This window comes from Delphinus delphis, chromosome 9 (genome assembly GCF_949987515.2).
Source record: "Delphinus delphis chromosome 9, mDelDel1.2, whole genome shotgun sequence".
In the NCBI taxonomy this organism is placed as follows: Eukaryota; Metazoa; Chordata; class Mammalia; order Artiodactyla; family Delphinidae; genus Delphinus; species Delphinus delphis.
Window position 1 is genome coordinate 101,243,708 of NC_082691.1, and position 20,001 is coordinate 101,263,708.

The 20,001-nt window shown below is 42.1% G+C and overlaps 1 protein-coding gene across 2 annotated transcripts in view; it reads left to right on the forward strand.

Moving 5' to 3' along the window:
• Positions 1-196: 196 nt before the first annotated feature.
• NUB1 (negative regulator of ubiquitin like proteins 1) overlaps positions 197-20,001 on the forward strand; it is a 27,971-nt gene continuing 8,166 nt past the window's right edge. The window contains exons 1-11 of one of the 2 annotated variants that reach the window (XM_060021142.1): positions 197-241; positions 2,697-2,814; positions 5,272-5,439; positions 7,147-7,205; positions 8,228-8,298; positions 10,989-11,171; positions 11,368-11,459; positions 12,718-12,824; positions 17,913-18,099; positions 18,776-18,883; positions 19,601-19,753. In XM_060021142.1, the coding sequence (XP_059877125.1) occupies positions 2,698-2,814; positions 5,272-5,439; positions 7,147-7,205; positions 8,228-8,298; positions 10,989-11,171; positions 11,368-11,459; positions 12,718-12,824; positions 17,913-18,099; positions 18,776-18,883; positions 19,601-19,753 (1,245 nt within the window). In that variant the 5' untranslated portion in view covers positions 197-241; position 2,697. Of the gene's footprint in view, positions 371-2,696; positions 2,815-5,271; positions 5,440-7,146; positions 7,206-8,227; positions 8,299-10,988; positions 11,172-11,367; positions 11,460-12,717; positions 12,825-17,912; positions 18,100-18,775; positions 18,884-19,600; positions 19,754-20,001 lie in introns of both variants that reach the window. The other variant, XM_060021144.1, reaches the window with a different exon arrangement.

Genomic DNA, 20,001 nt, shown 5'->3' on the forward strand with positions numbered 1-20,001 from the left:
CCACCCTTGTCCCGCACTCCCGCCACGCCCCGGTCCGTCTTATCCCCGCCCACAGCCTACCCACAACCCCGCCCCCACATTAGCCCCGCCCACAACCCTGCTTCTCCGCCGCGTGGGGGCGGGGCGGCCCGGCGACAGAGGCTGCGGGGGCGGGGCCGGCCTCACCCGGAATGAAAACAAACGGCGGCCGCCGGCGCATCCGGGCATTCGGCGGGTTACGGTTGGCGCGGCGGTGGCGCAGGTGAGGAGTCGGCGGCCGAGCGTCGAGTCCCAGACCCGGGTCTCAGCCGCGCCGCCTGGCGCCCCCGCTCCCCCGGCGCGACCCCGACGCCAACCCCGTGTGGGTCGGGCGCGACCGCAGCGGCGGGAGGTGGGCGCCCTGCGCGGAGGCTCGGCCGGGACTGGGGTCGGCGGGCCGGGGTTTCAGGTTGCGCCGGCATTTCGCCGCGCCCTAGGTTTGCTCTGGGCTGGGCTGAGGTGCTGGGTACTTAAAAAGAAGATTGAATAGTGTCTTTGGAGGGAGAAAGAGAAATATATGTATATATTAAAATTAATTAGCCATACAAAAAGCTTGAGTCATAACACTAATTCCAGATATGCCATTTGGGATTTATTTGCAAAGACAGATTTTCTTTGCTGTTTAATGAGAAAACACTTCATTTTCTCCAGCCTTGACGATCTGATTCTGTATTTCTCAACTCTTTCCCATACTCTTATTTTTTAATACAAGATTCTTGTAATAGTCTGCCTAAGAGAAGAATTAATGTATTTTGAATGAATATATATATAGATATATATTTGAAAAGCTCTGGGGAAAGGTAGCGTTGGTCGATTTATTACAAAAGTGAAAGTGAAATTTTAAAGGAACGTTTTATACCTTTTCGCTTTCAGTTTAGAGCAGTAGTGCTAATGAATTTCTGCTTTTGGTGGGGACTGTGTTGCCGAACATTCTATGGCATCCATGAAACGTTCAGTTCTCCAGTTAAAATCGGAAACTGATTTAGTAAACCTTTTTCCCTTTTGATTTAAAATATGTATCCTCGTTTATTCGGTTGTCTGGAAGTGAAGTTTTGTAAGTTTCAAGACAGTGGTGTAATCTTTTCTCAAACATAAGTGGTGGTTCATAGACCCTCCTTGCTGTTTATTTGCTGGTTGGGTGGAGTGTGGGCCGCACACTAGGTTTAGGAAATCCCTTGAGACTTTGGTCAGGTAGCTACTTGGATGGCAGAGGGCTGTGCATTCAGCCTTACAGATAGCTTGGCTCCAGTAAATGGCCCTCTCCCCACAAGTGATACTTTCGTGGGAATTTCTGAACATTTATCAGTAGAGAACTAACTTTGTGTAGTGGTCCTGTAAGTTATTTGTGTTTGGAAAGCTAATGCTCGTAAGTGCTAATATGCTTTTCTGTGTGAGAAGCAGTTTATTAGTGCTTGAAAATCTGGGGTTCTTTTGTAGGTTACCTGAATGCACACAGCCCCCTCTTTGATGTGTTTTTTTTCTTTATCTCTTTTCTCCCCGCTATCCTGATTACCCTCTTTCTTGCCTCCAAATTGATATAAAATAGATTTGAACTTTCTTTTAAAACACTTGTTTATGGAATACACTTAAGTTCTCAAACTTGATTTAAAAATCAGGTGAATTGAGTTTTGGGGAGTGTGGGATACAGGCCCTGAATAAAAAAAAGAAAGTTACTTATCTGGGTTACATTAACTCTTACATATTTTTTCCACTCTCTAGAATGTGTTTTCATCCTTCAAGGGTAATAGCTATTTTCTTGCTGCTTATCTGTTTTGGCTGTACTGCCCCTGTCAGCTGTTTGATCCTCTAGCCGCCTCACTCACCCCTTTGAATTGGTGTGCTAGTGAAGGTTGAGTAGACAGCTCCATTGCTGTGTGTGATTCTTTGGGAGAGAGTAGTTACATGCACAGGACAGAGAAGCAGCAAGGGATTTCGCGATAGAAGGCAGAATCCAGTAGTCCAGTGTTGTAGGTAGAAGTCCCAGTGCTAGTTATGCTGCTGCCTAATTTTGCATCCTTGATTGAGTCATTTTACAAACTTGGGCCTTGGTTTTCTCATCTGTAAAATGATGACCCAGCCAGTATTGATTTGAATAGTATATGTAGATTTGCTTTTATGCTTTATCACAAAATAGCATGCATAACTTTCTAGTATTGTAAACACTAAATTTTTAATTTAAAAAATTCAGATATAGAAAATATTTGTTATGGATAGTTCATGGTTCAAGCTAGCTTTTCTTCATGTTTACCTGCCAAGGTGATTGGTCTTTTGTGTTGAAATAGCCAATATACAGGAGAATTGATAAGCTCTGCATCGAATTGTTTAAGTTCACTACTTTAGGAATTTATCTTATCTTTTCTCTTAGAGAATAATAGCAGGTTAAGAAATAGAAAAGTGTAATAAACCTTGCTACATATTAGCAACTTTGAAATATGTATTTTTATGTAATATATATAATTGCATATGTAATACATATTTCAGTCTGTATATAATATATATATCTTTTAGAGAAGCCTGGAGCTAGTTAAAACCTAGTCTAAAAGTAATTTAGACTAAACTGGAGGAGGAGTGGAGGAGACCTCTGCTTACTCTAGAAAACCCATCAGTGTATTAGGTAAGTTATAAAACACTTTGAAATGTGGCATGGGGTATCAGTGATGTACTGTTTTGCTTTCAAGGATGGCGCAAAAGAAATATCTCCAAGCAAAATTGACCCAGTTTTTAAGGGAAGACAGAATTCAACTCTGGAAACCTCCATATACAGATGAAAATAAAAAAGTTGGTTTGGCATTGAAGGTATTTTCCTTTTAAGACATTAATAATTAGTAGTGTTGTAAGTCTCCTTGGTAAGTAAGATTCTGAAGTCACCAGAAATTGCCAGGCACAACCAGGTAAACCTTTGGCATAACCAAAAACATGAGTGAAAAGCAGGTCCCACATTTTATTAGCAGTTGGCAAGCTTATTTTTATTTAAAAAGATTTTATTTATATGAGAATGGTATCTAATTATTTTGGCATATATCATTTCTAATACCTTCATGATGTTACCTAAGTTTATTAATCTGGGTGTTCCTGCTAGCAGGGCAGTTCCAGTGCCAGAAGCTTAGTGTGTGACCTGTTCAGCGTTAGTGTCCTGGTGGGTTCTCAGCCCTCCTTGCTACTGTGGTCTGCTGTAAAACAATGCTTCCCTCCCCCAGCTTTGTTTACACTATGGCTATCTGTTCATTTTTCCAAAATATATTTTCCTAATAATTATGCCTTGGTTTTTTATGGTATCATCAGAAATGGCATCATTTTACATAAGTGAAACTTCTAGAAATTGAAGTTTGCCTGCCTTTCGAAGCTGAGGAACATTAATCATTTTTGATAGAAATCTATTATATTGGAATATCCTAGAATGTACTTCTCTGTTTTCTCAGTCTGAGTATATTGAGATAAACAGTGTAACATTTATCAAGGACTAAGGATTGTCAGGAGGGCATCAAATTGTCCTGTGTTGTGACACAATGACGTGCTTGGGAGGTGATAGTGATAGCTGTGTCAGGGTCTTAGGGTTTTCCTGTCTCTCTTGTTCCTGACAGGACTCACTTTTTAGTTTTTGCAAACCTTCTGATCTTTCTTTTGAATTTGCTTGTTATAATTTCTTGGCTTAGAAACTAGGTGTGGCATAATAAGAAAGCTGCTTTCTGTCCCCAGTTCCTGGCACGGGGCTCCTAAAACCCTTGGAAATTCCCGAGTGGTAAGGGTGACAGGGGCATCTTTTGTTCTAAGAGGCAGCTCTTTGGAGAGAGCTTCAGGGTGGGGCTGCTCGCCTACAAGACCAGACTTTGATTAGAAGCTTGGAACTTGCAGCCCTACCCTCCAGCCTCTGGTGAGGGCAGAGGGCTGGAGATCAAGCTACTCACCAGCGGCCAGTGATTTTATCAATCGTGCCTACATAATGGAGCCTTCATAAAAACCCTTAAATGATGGATTTGGGGAGCTTCCAGATTGGCAGACACGTCCCTGCGCCAGAGAGTAGCACACACCAGCTCCACAGGAACAGAAGCTCCTGCTCTCTGAACCCTTCCAGACTTTGCCACATGTACATCTCCATCTAGATGTTCATTTGTACTCTTTATAATAAACTGTAATAATAAGTAGAGCATTTTCCTGAGTTCTGTGGAGTTGTTCTAGCAAATTACCAAGCCTGAAGGGGTAGGGGTTGTAGGGACCCTTGACTTTGTAGCCAAGTCAGACAGAAGTGTGGGTAACCTGGTGCCTGAAATGAAGGCAGACTTGTGGGATTGAGCCCTTAGCCTGTGGAGTCTGCCTCTAACTCCAGATCGTTAATGACAGAATTGAATTGAATTGTAGGGCATCCAGTTGGTGTCAGGAGGGGGAAAAAAACCCTCACTGAGTAATTGTGTTTATGTTTTCTAGAGAATTACAGAAAGTTTCGGGTTTTTTTAAATTTATTTTATTTATTTATTGTTGGCTGTGTTGGGTCTTAGTTGCTACGCACGGGCTTTCTCTAATTGCAGTGAGTGGGGGCCACTCTTCTTTGTGGTGCCCCGGCTTCTCACTGTGGTGGCTTCTCTTGTTGCGGAGCATGGGCTCTAGGTGCACGGGCCTCAGTAGTTGTGGCCCACGGGCTCTAGAGCGCAGGCTCAGTAGTTGTGACGCACAGGCTTAGTTGCTCCATGGCACGTGGGATCTTCCCGGACGAGGGTTCAAACCCGTGTCCCCTGCATTGGCAGGCAGATTCTTAACCACTGCGCCACCAGGGAAGTCCTCTGATCTGTTTTGTAACTTATGTGTATCATGAACATCTCTCCTATTATAAATATATACTTAACACCGTCGTATAACCTGACTTGTTCTCACAAGTTAGGAAAATTAGAATGTCCTCTGTTTGTGTTTTTGGTTTTTTTGTCCCCACCCTTTAGTGGTATTGAACAGTTCATTATTCCTTAAAATAATTGTGTATATACTGCAGTTACATAAGTCACAGCCCACCTTGCTTTTCGCCCCTAGTGTAATCCCAACTGGTCTTACTTTCTCTCTTGGGCCTATTTTCCTGTCCTTTCCTGGTTTTGATGTTTCCCTGGGTCCTCTCTAAACTCTACACCTCTCAAGATGTCAAGCCACAGTCTGGGTTTCACTATAACACCACTCATTAGTTATTTTGCCTTAGAGTCCCACGTGCACTGTTCTTTTTTTTTTTTTGAGTTGGTACTGTATTGATCTGTGTTTTTAAATTTCTCTTTATAGGACCTTGCTAAGAAGTACTCTGACAAGCTAGAATGTTGTGAAAATGAAGTAGAAAAGATAATAGAAGAAATACGTTGCAAAGCAGTGGAGCGCGGCACAGGCAATGAGCACTATAAAGCAACAGGAATTGCTACAATCGAAGTCTTCTTACCTCCCCGGGTAAAAAAAGTGAGTAGTTTCCCCAAATTTACATAGTTACTAATACTTAGTTAACTTAGTGATGTGATTAAATAAATGATGAGTTCTTTTTGAAGATACAATCCAAAGATAAAATTTTTTTCAGTTACTTTACACGTTGAACATTTACAAACTTAAAAGTCAATTTTATGGATTCTTAAGCTGGAACGTTTACAAAGTAGTCTGTCCTGCAGGCTTCACAGAGCTGTGCTTCAACATTCTTACATTTTCTAGAGTTTGAATGAACATTTAGCAAAAATGGGGAATACAAGATTACTTCAGATTTTCTAAAACTGTGTAGGACACATCACAAAGGAATTCGTCTTTTTTTTCTATGCCAGTGGAAGCCAGAGGCAGAGCTGAGTGCCCAAGCAGGGCCACCGTAACCTGGGCCACCTGTGTCAGGGCCACGTCCTCAGTAGTTGAAGTCCAGAAATGTTACTGAGGCAGGGCACCCAAGGGTGCCTCTTCTGACTTATCAATGTTAATTATTCTCAGAAGAAATGAAAATAAGTATGTTTAAGAGTTACCATATGACCCAGCTATTTTACTCCAAGAGGAATGAAAACTATGTCTACACAAAAACTTGTACATGAACGTTTGTAGCAGCTCAATTCACAATAGCCAAAAGGTGGAAACAACCCAGATGTCTATCGGTGGATAAATGGAGTGCACGCATACAATGAATATTATTCAGCCATAAAAAGGAACAAAGTACCGATACTCTACAACATGAATGAACCTCAAAAACATTATGAAAGAAGCGAGACACAAAAAGCCACATATTGTGTTGTTCCATTGATAGGAAATATCTAGAGTAGGTGAATCCGTAGAGACAGAAAATATATTCATGGTTGTCTGTGGTGGGGGCAGGGGAGGGAATAGGAGGTATGGCACATGTTTGGTTGGGGAGATGGTGAAAATGTTCTGAAATTTGATTATGATAACAGTTGTCTAACTCTGTAAATATACTAGAAACCATTGACTCTTATACTTTAGACAGGGAACTTTAAGGTATGTAAGTTACCTCTCTATAAAGCTGTTAAAAATTTCTAGGAAAAGCAAAGAGCTTTATTAGAAGAAGGAAATTATATATGTATCTATCTCAGAATGCCAGTTTGGGAATTTAAAGGGCAGTATGTATATACAGGACTCTTCATTGCTAGTATCAAGTACCTGGGAAACCAGACCACCAGTCAGAAAGCTGATTGGTGAGTATGGAATCAGAGCAGATGATTTGCATGGTCTCATAGGTGTCGCTGGTGGTCCCATATTTTCCTCTGAAGCCCAGCCATCCGAGAAGGAAAGGTTCCAGGAACATGTCTTGCTGCTCCCTCCTCACTGGGAGCGCCGAAGGGACTATCTCTTTTGCTCACTGAGGTGGCCCTAGTGCCAGAGGTTGTGGGATGGTCCTTGTGGAGCAGAGGCCAGCTCCCTTGAGTAGACGGGGGACAAACCCCAGTGAGCAGCTGACCTTCCCCCAGAGACTGAAGCCCTGCCTGTGGTGCCACACTGCTGCCCCCTTGAGGACTTCCGGGTCACAGGGTCAGCACACGTCAGGTTTTGTTCAATAGCTTCATGCTAGGCATGCGAGTATTTACATCATCTGATATCAACCTGTCTGGTTTTATAGGCAGAATAACAGCTCCAAAAAAGTGTCAAATTCAAGTGTATTCTATTTGTCTTATTTTTAAATAGGATAGGAAAAACTTGTTGGAGACCCGACTGCATGTCACTGGCAGAGAACTGAGGTCTAAGTAAGTATCTGTGTGCCCCGTGCCCCAGGTGCTCTCAGCTCTTTTACACCCGCTCATTTGATCCTCCCTGGCCATCCTGTAAGAGAGATGGGGCAGGTTTGATTATCGTCACTGAATGGAAGGGAAAATTGAGGCTTTGAGGCTGAAGGACTTATTCAGGCTCACACTGGCATTTAAGGGCAAAGTGAGAACTCAGGACTTGCAGCAATCTCTTCACTTCCTGGTGTAACTTGAGATCAGGTGGGAACTCTGGATGCATGTACTTGATACATGTTTGAATCAATGAATGAGTGATAGAAATAGGAGACAGCCTGATATTGGCCAGATCATTAGTTTTGAATTTTATTCCTTAGTGCACTAATAGCTTGCTGTGGTGTTCAGTGAAGTATTTCAGCCAGTTTCAGGCTGTTTGCCCATTTGTAAAAAGAAAAAAAATACCTGCCTGTCACATACCAGTGAAAACCTAACTTCTGAGACCTGGTCAATTACTTCATCTGCTTGTGTATTTTTAACTGGTAAGTATTTTGAATACCTCCAGGGATAGCCAGTCAGTGTTTCTTAAAGTGATTTTTCTCATTTTCTTCTTTGGTCTACATGAGGGCTGTTAGGGATGGATTCAGGAAGCATCATTCATTCAACACACAATGAGCAGAAGATTGTATGGAACAACTCCCCCTATTATGGGCTCCTCCAAGGAGACCGCAGAAGGTATAGAGGATGGCTTTTCTCCTGACATGCAGCTAGGGCCCTCCTGTTCAAACAGATACACAGCACCAGTGGTCTCTACTTCACAAGGAACCAAATAGTAAAACAGATAGTTTACAAAAGGACACTGTCTCTGACACAGTTTCAAATAACCATCTAGTAAGCTGACTTTATCTGAAGTAATGTTGTGAGTCAGTAAATTGGAATACTCGGTGTTTCTGAGAAGAATGTATAAAATAGCTATCATGATTAAAATCTATTTAATGGATAATAAATAACAAATTTGGTTACCTATAGTTTTCGGGTTTATTTTACAGGATAGCTGAAACCTTTGGATTTCAAGAAAATTATATCAAAATTGTCATAAATAAGAAACAACTTCAACTAGGTATGTTATGGCAAAGTATGCAGAATTTTTAAATCAAGTCAATAGAGAAATAATGACTTTGTATCTTTTTTTCTCACTCTTCCTCTGTTCAAAAATTTTGGGTGGCTTTATCATGTATATAATGCAAAACCAATTATTTTAGAGTTTACTAAAATAAAAATGTAAAGCAGGAAGCAACTTTTCCAAAGATACTCAGTACAGGTCTGGTGAAATGTTACAGAATGGAAGTCTAGGCGTGCTCAAAGTAAAATAGAGTTTCTAGTAAATTCTCCCTGAGGGAGAAGAGCTAAAGCTGAGTGAAGACGGGGAGGAGGCTGCGGTGGGGAGCGCTCCAGACAGAGAGCCTCGTGTTACAGCTCCATCGTGTGAATTCGAGGGATTGAAAAGGTCTCATATGGCCGAGTGTAGTAGGTGAGCGGAGGGTAGTGCTTCTTAAGGATGCAGGGCCAGGCAGTGAGGCCACATTGTAAAGATTATAGTGGTGCTTCTTAACCAAGGGTGATTTTGCCACCCAGGGGACATTTGGCGATGTCCGGAGACATTTTGGGTTGTCATGACTTGGTAGCAGGGCGCCAGGGGAGGTTGTGCTCATAACAGTTGATGGGAAGAGACCAGCAATGGTGCTGAACATCAAGGCACTGAACGGTCCCCACAACAGAGACTTAATGCAGCTCACGATGCCAGTAGTGCTGCTGAGGAACCCTGGACTTGAGCCTTACTCAGTATTGGAGGGCTTCTCTCTAGAGAGGTGGGAAGCCATTGATGCTGGGGAGCAGACACAATTATATTTGTGTTTCAAAGATCACTGTGGCTGCAGTAGGGGAATGGATGCGAAGGAGACACGAATGGCCTTGGGAGACCAGTTAGCTGTTGCAGCAGTTCGGGCAAGCACTGTAGTCTGTTTGGTTTCCATTAGGTTCCTGTGGTCTACGGAGAGTCAGGTTCACATCCCAGCCTGATGTAATGCAGCCTTCGCAGCCTAGCCCTAGTCGTCCTTTCCAGCATCACCTCTAGCCATTTCCTGTTACCTGTTTTAGATATCTTTGCATTGTTTGTCATCGCATCTCTATGTTAATTAGTTTGTGGTATCCTTCATTGGGCAGAAATCCTTGATTTTGATGTTATCAAATCCATCAGTTTTTCACCTTATTGTTTGTGTTTTAAGAAGTTCTTTCCTCAAGCCCAGGGCTGCATGGATAGTCTCACCAGAGGTTTTTGTTTGTTTGTTTGTTTGTTGTTGTGGCTTTAAAATCTAGTAAGATGGGCTTCCCTGGTGGCGCAGTGGTTGAGAGTCCACCTGCCAATGCAGGGGACGCGGGTTCGTGCCCTGGTCCGGGAGGATCCCACATGCCGCGGAGCGGCTGGGCCTGTGAGCCATGGCCGCTGGGCCTGCACATCCGGAGCCTGTGCTCTGCAACAGGAGAGGCCACAACAGTGAGAGGCCTGCGTACTGCAAAAAAAAAAAAAAAAAAAAAAATCTAGTAAGATGAGTCTCCCTCTTGGCTCTTCTTTATCATGGTAACTTGGCCATTGATGGATCTTTCTTTTTCTTTTTTTTCATTATTTATTTTTGGCTGCATTGGGTCTTTGTTGCTGTGCACGGGCTTTCTCTAGTTGCGGCGAGCGGGGCTACTCTTCATTGAGGTGTGCAGGCTTCTCATTGCGGTGGCTTCTCGTTGCGGAGCATGGGCTCTAGGCATGCAGGCTTCCGTAGTTGTGGCTCGCGGGCTCTAGAGCGCAGGCTCAGTAGTTGTGGCGCACGGGCTTAGTTGCTCTGCGGCATGTGGGATCTTCCCGGACGAGGGCTCGAACCCATGTCCCCTGCGTTGGCAGGCGGACTCTTAAACCACTGTGCCACCAAGGAAGTCCTCTATTTTTCAATATAAATGTTAGAATGGTTGTCGAGTTCCTAAATATATATATGTGTATGTATATGTACGTATGCATATGAATGTGTGTCCAACTCGAGTTTTCAGAAATGTGTTCAAATTTATATGCTTATAGTTCATAATATTATTTTGGTATTTTATAATGTTTGCTATCTATATTTACCTTTTTTCGTTTTGTTTGTTGTTTTTTTGCATCTTTGACTTAATTTTTGTTAGGTTTGTATATTTGATTAATTTTTTTCATAGAGCCAGCTTTTGATTTTGTTCATATTCTCTTTCATTCTGTTCCATTAACTTCTACCTCTGTCTTTATTCCCATTTTTTATATGAGGACGTGGACAGTAAGTGGTTCACTCAGGGCTATAGAGTTAAGAAGGGATGGAACCCAAGGTGTTTGTTTTTACCCACTTCAGTAAATTACCTCTCACAGTGCACCGCTGCACTCTGGCCTCCAGTCCATTGCTGAGAACTGGATTATATCTCCAGCTAGAGGGTGGGAGATATCACGTCTCTCTCTGTAGTAGATTCTCAAACAGTTGATTGCTTTAGTTTGATCTTATGATGAGAATAAAGAAAATTACAAAGGATTAATTTAGTCACCTCATTTTCCCTGGCTGATTTTAACCAGTGCTTAACAATAACATAGGTAAACAGCCAAATTTAAACATCTTCTTACCAATCATGTGGCATGGTGGTCTGCAAGTGCTGACGCAGGCTTAAGGATTCCATTTAACATAGAAGATGGCCTATTACCCAGTAAATTTAATGACTCTTTATAACGTGCATTTCTGATTTTGACAGGGAAGACACTTGAGGAACAGGGAGTGACCCACAATGTAAAAGCTATGGTGCTCGAACTAAAACAGTCTGAAGAGGATGTGAGGAAAAACTCCCAGGTGGAAGAAGAAGAGCAGAATGAAGCCAGACTAAAAGAAAAAAGAATTCAGAGGACTAAGAGAGGCCTGGAGATACTGGCAGAGAGAGGTACACAGAGCTTCAGACTTCAGCTCAAGTCCTCAAAGGTGGCAGCAAATCACGCAGCAGATGGGCGGGAGCGTGCGTGGGAGGGGAGTATCACATTTCTTGTTGGCCTTTCTTCCCCTACAGTCTAACATTTTTAATGTCACCATCATTGCTTTTTAACATTGAACTAATGGAGTTCCTTTTGGTTTTGTTGCAGCTGAGATGGTGGTGGATCCAGAAACCACACCATACTTAGACATAGCTAACCAGACGGGCAGATCAATCAGAATCCCTCCATCAGAAAGAAAAGTAAGTACTGTAAGAAATTTATGGCTTGTTCTTTGATCTGCTGTCAGAGCAGAAGTGGTTTTCTATTTGTTTTATCTTGGAATGTTATTATAAAGGATTAGAAGCAGCTTTCAGTCTCCAGCTCATAAACAGAGAACATGACCATATGATGAGCACTTCATCTGGCCGGCTCACCCTGTGAGTTTCAGTGCCTGAGTACAGAACGGCAGGACCTCACTGGCCTGGAGCAGTGGCTTCCTGTGGCAGTGTTTGTTTTGCTGTAGTTTATTTTACTTGGGGGCCTCATTCCCTAAGGGACGGATCAGAAGGGGAGGCTGGGGTGCTAGGTAGTTTGGGAAGAGTGTGACAGATGATTCTGCCACCTCTTCCCCTGTCTCTCCACAGCCCCGTTCTCTAATTTGGAGTAAGGGTGAAGTGGTTTTACCTTTGAACATATCCAAGGGGGTCTTTCTAGCAGCATCTACAACTTGGCCCATGAGATCAGTCTCTGAGCTGGGGTCCAGTAGCTTCTTACATGAAAAGCTTTAGTGACTGTGGGTCAAGTTAATTTTAATTTTTTGGTCTTTAAAGGACACTTTTGAGTCGGTTTCACTGTATGAATTATGGATTTAAAATTAAGGATTAAAGTTACGTTTTAATAAGAGAGCTTTGTAATCTCATTGAATTGATTTTTTTTGGCAACTGTTTGCCCACTGCAGATACTACGTTCTTATATTAAATGATGATATTTAGATCTTTAGGGGAAACCTTTACAAAATGGAATTATATACAAATTCAAATCTAGAAATATTAATGAACTTTAAAGAAATTTGGATCACCTTGCAAAAAGTGTTTTAGAAATGGTACAGTTGACAGATACTTCAGAAAAAAACCTGATTAAGAATAGAGAGTGAAATGAATGCTCTTTTTAGAAAAGATACAGTCATTACTGGCTGGTTTTTTATATGTTTAGTCTTACGGATACTAGAAATAGATCTAGATCAGCCAATACTAAATTAAAGTGATGAAAACGAAGGGACGGGTGCCGTTTCTGACCATTTCAGCCATGTTAAATTGAGTTCTTGGTTTCAGTGTTTAAATGAAATGAAGGTTTAATGCTGTTTTCCTTAATTTTGGCTTTTAGATTTAGTTGTGATCTTGAGTTTTTTGTCTGTTTGTTTTCACAATATTTGATTTCTTTAGGCTTAATATGCTTTTAATATAATTCGTTTTATTATAGTTTAAAGTGATGTTTTTTTAAATCCTTATTTTTTCCTAGGCCCTTATGTTAGCTATGGGATATCATGAGAAGGGCAGAGCTTTCCTGAAAAGAAAAGAATATGGAATAGCCTTGCCGTGTCTGTTGGACGCTGACAGATATTTCTGGTAGGTGCTTTTGTACCTGGTGAAAGCAAGTTTGAAGGAGGATGAGAGTTACACACAGCACCCTTCCCCCACCCCGTGCACTTCACACTTCCGATTTTCACCCAAGATGGTTAACATAAAAGAGTAGTTATGGTGTAGACTGATTTGTGAACTGTTTCTCCCCGTCGCAGATTTCTAATTGATCTCTCTTCCCTGTAAAGCATTTTATAAACATAGGCACTATTTTTTTACAACAAGCATGTAGGGTATCATGTCTCTTTCTTATGACATGTTGTCAGCCTGCACTGTCCGTTATAAGGTCCCTGTCAGCTTTTCACTTAGTGATTTTGGTGTAGATGTTGATGAGCGTTCCCCAAATCCACTGTTTCATTAGGCGCTCCAAGATGGTGATAACGTATTATTCCTTCTGCATTTATTGCTGGAATTCTTTTGAAAAATATTTTTCCTTATCGCTGCTTGGTCCTCCTAAGGTACAATTTGTACAGAAAGACAGAATAAAATGCTGGGTTCTTTCTCTTTGTTTTCTTCTTTTCAGAATAAATGAGTTGCTTCCCTAGCATCTTCCAAAGATGACATCACCGGTGAGGTTTCCCTGCTTTTTTTTTTTTTCTTTTAAGTATCAGTATGAGCTCATGGATTTTAACACATTTGATACACTTCACACCTCAGAGCTTAAATTGGCTGTCTTCAGCTGGCAGGTGGTCCTGCATCCCTTTGACCCAATCCTGGGGTAATCTTTGTAGTCTCTGCTCTCTCGTGGCCAGAGCTGGTCCAGACTCATCCTGAATAGTTCCTGCCCCAGAGCAACAGCCAACACTTTCTCAAGGGCTCCTGGTTCCTCTTAATGGGAAACGGTACTGAGAAGCTATAATCCAGGCAGATGAAATATTTGAAAAATAGACTTGATGTTTGAAATATTCAAAAGGTAACAACGTCAGTGTTATTTTCTTTTCCGTTTTGAGGAACTCCCAATATATACAGTACATTCAAGAAGATAAATGTAAGTATATATAGTTTGCCAGCTGTACTGGCAGCACCCTTGTGTCTTAAGTGAACAAACTTAAATTTAAGCAAAAAGGGGGATTTATTGTCTAAAATATTTGGGAGGAGGGGGCAAAGCTGAAAGTAACCAGAAAAGGGCTTGGTGCCTCTCTGGTTTTCCTCCTCTGCCTCTTTGTCTTTGCTTTTTTCTGAGTGTCAGTTTTATTCTCTTCTGCTACAGGTAGCAGTGCAGGCTGTAAGTTAGGTCCTTAAATTCAGGTAAATTTTTTATTCGCTTCCATAATTGTTTCTAACTTTTTATTACGGAAAATTTCAAACATATAAAAATAGCAGCTAATATACTGAGTTCCCATACACTTGTAATCCAGCTTCAGCGGTTATTGAGGCATGGTTGACCTTGATCTGTCTGTATGAGCCTTTCTCAGTCTTTTCACCTTGGACACCTCCTTGTAATCATTTTCAGGTCTCAGGGAGACCCTGAGTAAAAAATAACTGCCTCTTCAGTTCATGGTACGTTAACATGTTCAGTGAGTAGTAGACATAATAATCCAATAATAATTGTCAGTGCCTTTTTAAGTAGAAGATACTGGTTTTTTCTACTGGGGATTTGTTCTTGCAGGTCAACTTATTAGCGTAATTTTTGTGCGCCTTCCCTCTCTTCGTAAAAGAGATCAACTCTAATGCAAGTCAGCGGTGGAGGTGGAAGAAACTTAAGTTGTTCTTCCTTTGCCCCTTGATGTTTTTCCTGCCTGCTCCAAGTAGGCTCAAAGTTCTATCACAGCTTTCTTTTGTACATCTTGTGGTATGGTATGTAGTACGACTGAGAGTAATTTCTTTCCCCTATTTAAAGCTAAAAATGTAAGTTATACTTTTGGCCAAGATGGAGTAACAGGGACCGGATTTACCCTCTCGCCTGCAACAACTGAAAAACTGGGCAAAATGTGTAAAAACAGTGGTTTTCTGGCAATGCAGGACAGTGGTCCCTGAGGCGGGGAAACAAACGAGTGGAACCCTGTGAATTGTTTCAGCTCACTGCCTGGAGTTCCCAGGCCTCAGTGTGCGGAGGAGAAACCCAGGCAGAGCCTCCTGGTCTCCCCTGAGTGGAAGAGATGGAGCTCGGAATCCAGGGAGGCCACAGTGGTGGGAGGAGAGAGCTGCCTGCGGGAGAGTGCACAGGGCGCCCCTGGAGTCTTCTGTTGAGTGATGGTCAGCACAGGCCTGTGAGGTCACGCCCGCCTTGCCCCCAGGCTGGGAAAGCACCACCTCAGAGAAGCAGAGAGATCACAGAGGGCGGATAATAACCTGTGGGAAACGGGGCATTGGCTAGAGAATTCAGTAGGGTGTGGGAAGAAGGGCTAATTCTGCCCTACAGGCTGTTCTGGTCCCACCTAACAAAGCTTAAAACTAAGCCCTGAAAAGGTCACACCACTCTTTTCAAGTAACATGTTTTTAACTGCATCCCAAGCATCGCTTAATGGTATTTATTGAACCCATGTATCGAGAAACACACAAAAAAACTACACAATCCAGTTCCTTACAGCCAGTAATAAAACTAAAAATGACTTTTTAGCCAACCTTCCTTTTAAAAAAAGCAGATACCTAAGCTTAGCTTACCTTTCTTGAAATTAATATCTTTATTTTATATAAAAAATGTAAAACTCTTGAGGCAAGTGTAATAAGTTTCTGTTAAATAACTGACTCGAGCCCAAATGGGATTTAATTTTTCTAAAGCTAGGCTCAGTATATTTTGTTTAAATCAACGTTATACATTGATTTTAATTAATGTTTTTAACATGAAAATTTATTGGCTATTGACTATTCAGGCTACTAAAGCAAAATCAATAAAAATATACTCTAAGACAATTTTATACAAGTCTTTAAATTTTTTTCTGAGTGACGTGATCAGGTTCAAATATAGTCCTAACAGTTTCAAAATTATTATATGCAGGTGATGTCATGATCTCTTTTATAGCCTATATATGAATAAAAAGTGTTATGTGTTTAAACTAAAAGAATGAAACGAACGTCTTTAATGTGAGACCTGTGCTGCGTTTTGGTTTTGGGTTTGGTTTTGGCTGCACAAATACTCAATTCTGGGTCAAACTTATACGCATGATTTTATTTTTAACTGAAAGGAGGCAGTTTCTGTCCTCACTCTTGATGCTTTAGACACAAACAAGCCTGTTCACATGTGTGAGACTTTGAAAACTGGCTAAATGTCCGCTGCTTTCGTGAGAATGGTGGGGTAGGCTTCTCTCCCAGAAACCGAAGGTGCCTACAGGTAGATCAGTAGATCTCACCTGGAGTGTAAGATCAGACCATGGTCCATGAACTTCTTCCTCTCCTCTCAATGTCAAGTTGTCAGGCCAAGCAGAAGATTCAGAGAAGGTGCCCCTCACCTGGTCATACATCTGGATGTGTGTGCATGTGTGTAAAATATGGTGTGTATGTTACAAAACGTTCACAAGGAATAGAAATGTTCAAAGAAAGAAACCACAAATAAATAGGAAAATCCTGCTCTGAGAGATTATTCTTACGCCCCAGTGGGTTGTCTTGTACGTACCCTGGAGTGCAGGCACTCCACTTAGGAGACTTCTGCTTTAAAGCATAAATGACAGAGACTTCCCTGTCATTGATGGCGCAGTGGTTAAGAATCCACCTGCCAGTGCAGGGGACACGGGTTCAATCCCTCGTCTGGGAAGATCCCACATACTGCGGAGCAACTAAGCCCATGCGCCACAACTACTGAGCCTGCGCTCTAGAGCCCACGAGCCACAACTACTGAGCCTGCGTGCCACAACTACTGAAGCCCATGCGCCTAGAGCCCGTGCTCCGCAACAAGAGAAGCCACTGCAATGAGAAGCCCGCGCACCGCAATGAAGAGTAGCCCCCACTCGCTGCAACTAGAGAAAGCTGGCGCACGGCAACAAAGAGCCAACGCAGCCAAAATAAATTAACTAAAATGTATTAAAAAAAAACAAACATAAATGACAGAATCAGAGCTCTTCCCCGCCCCCCACCCCAAGCAGATTTTGATGGGCAGGATGGGAAGCTTGAGGGCATGCAGGTTTTGTAGTTTTATACCAGAGCAGTCTTACTTTTAGTAGAATACAAACAAAAACAGATGAGATCTTTAAAGTTTGTGAATGTTCCAAATTTTACTTTCCTATTGAAGAGAGTTCAAACTTGAGATCTAGATTTGCATTATGAATTTCTAACATAATCACAATTTAAAATCAAAATAAATTATCTCGATGTCCATCTTTGTCAACCTTCCATTGCCTTGCTGTCTTCTCCCTTCCTCTGTATCTGGGTTCAGCCTGCTGCGACAGCTGCCGAGTAGCATTTAACCTGCACCTGGGCCCCAAGGTCAGCTAGGCATTCAGAGCCTGGCATTTGTCTGGATGGTTTTTCCCCTCCTTTAATGTGATTGGACGTGAATGCCTCATCAGAGTCTTCATCAACTGAGGCGTTCATAGTAAGGAAGGATTTATTTTTTTTTAGTGTGCTTTTAAAGCTTTGGGGTTCTAACTTCGGCTATATATTAGACTTACCTAGGGGGATTTTAGAAATACAACATCCAGGCCCCACCTCCAGAGGTTTCTGTTATAATTGATATAGTGGGGTCCCAGCATCAGTATTTCTTAAAAACAAACAAAAGAAAATAGAAAAGGAAAGAAAAATTCCTCACATCCTGGTGATTCTAATTTGCAGTCAGGGTTGGAAACCACTGCTTTAAAGCATGGTCTCCCCACGTTTGCTGAAGGGTTCTGACACAGTGGCCCCGATTTCCGCTTCCTGCCAAGCCTCTTTCCCAACATGGCAAGGGTGTGTGTGTACGTCTGTCTGTCTGTCTCCCTCCCCTACCAGGGAAGGTGGTGTTGAGCTTCTTTTCTTGAGCCCTAACTCCTTTTTTTTTTCCCCTTGGAAGGACTCAGATTATAAATATAGTTCCCTTCATAAACATTGCGATCTCTGTCTTAGTCTTTGGAAATACACCAAAAACTGGAAAAAAAAAAATTCCAGTAATTCACAAAAAGGTTTTTACCGCTTCTTGTCAGTGATGTCATTTCCTGTCTTTGGTAGCGAGTGCTGCAGAGAACTGCTGGACACTGTGGACAACTATGCAGTACTCCAGCTGGACATAGCATGGTGCTACTTCCGCTTGGGACAGCTGGAATGCCTGGACGACGCAGAGAAGAAATTAAACATGGCCCAGAGATGCTTTAAAAATTGTTATGGAGAAAATCATCAGAGACTGGTCCACATAAAAGTACGTTGCTGTAATTAGTTTTAGGTATTAGTGAGCCCATTTGTAGAATTTGAGTTTATTCCTGTTAAAGTGTTTAGACTGCTGCCGAAGGTGATTTATTTGATAGTAGTATGCAATGTGTTCTTTTTAAGCTATATTTTAAGGGGATTGTTAAACATCTTATAAGTTAGCCTGTGACCAGAGGAACACAGTTTTCTAGTCACAGAAACCCATTGATCACCGTGACCGAGAGAGCTGGTGACTGTATTCATTAGAGTCTAATGAAAGGTTTAAATGCAGAAAATAGACATTTTGAACAGTGACAGTTCACACGAGTGAGTCACAGCTCCAGAGCTGGGCTTTGAATAAGGATTTTTCTCAGGCAGTTTCCACAGGTCATCAGAATTCTGCTTGGGAATTGCAGGGCAACATAAGAGATATTCCTGGTTTGCATACTTCCCTCCTGACCAGAGGGGGCCCCCTGTCCTGGGCACCTGGAGATAGGTGTTCTGTTTGGGACAGGCGATGCCGTTGTACCCTGGGATCCTTACTTTTGCCATCAGCAATGGTGAAGACAGAAACATTTTAGTAATGCCATTTTGCCCCTGTGGAGATGAAGGGAATTATAAATGTCAGTATTACAGACCTGTAATGAGAAATAAGACAGTTTTATCTTTTTCCCCCCCAATAATTCTAGGGAAATTGTGGAAAAGAGAAAGTCTTGTTTTTAAGACTTTACTTGCTTCAAGGTATCCGAAATTATCACAGTGGAAATGGTGAAGAGGCTTATGACTATCTCAACAAGGTAAGACAATGGATGCTCCAAAGTTGTGACCATTTTCACCTACTTAGTTTTTTAATCCCCAGAAGTTAAGTATTTCATGAACTCAGTGGTGTGTGACTGGTGAGGAAAGTGCACCTCCCTCCCAGTCCCTCCGTCACGTATACCGTAAACACATCTGTATTTGCGAGAGTACAGGCAAGGTGCTGTAATAAGGAAACCTCAGAAAGTCAGTGGCTTTAATTGCCTAAAAGTTTCCATTTCTCTCATCTGGCTGTAGAGTTGAGCAGCCAGGGCGGTGGGGCAGCTGGTGTCCTGTCAGCGCCTCTTCCAGCCAGCAGAGGGAGGGAGAGAGTCCAGGGCAAGCCTCTTTAGAGGGGTGACTCAGGAGGTGCTCCTGTCATTTCTGCTACATGCCATTGGCCTAGACCATCTGGCTACACTCAGCTCAAATTCAGGGGACTTTATTACCAAAAAGGAGGAGATGATGGATACCAGCCCCTCCCACAATCCTCAGCCTGTTTTCTCATGTTATACTGCATATAAGTCACGTGAGCAGAGAGGGTGTTGTCTGTTTGCATTTGCACTGGTTGATAATAGGTCACATTTAGAGGTTTTATCTAAAATCTGACACACCCTAATTCACATTGGGTACAATCCAATTTCCTTTAGGTTTTAGCTTTGTGTTAAGCTTTAATGTTACTATGGTTACATGATTCTTATATTTTTCTTTGTCTGTAGGCATGTCAGCTCTTTAAAGAGCTATATATTGATCCATCAAAAGTTCACAGTTTGATGCAGCTGGGATTTAGTGCCCAGGAAGCTCGGCTTGGCCTAAGGGCATGTGACGGGAACGTGGACCACGCAGCTGCCCACATCACCAACCGCAGAGAGGTACCTTAATGTGGTCTTGGCAACGCTTGGTTGAGGCCTTTGCCTTTGAGTAGGTGTGAAACTTGAGGCAATAGCAAAATTATTTCCAAAGTGCCTTAGCTCTCAGATATGAAAGAACAGAAAAAGAAAATTCCGTACTAGGTATTATTAACAAGGAACTCTTCATTGCTTCAGACTCGGAAGTCAGGAGAAAAACTTGTCTTTTTTAATTGCATCAGTTTTCAGACAGTGCAGTTTCCTTCATTTTA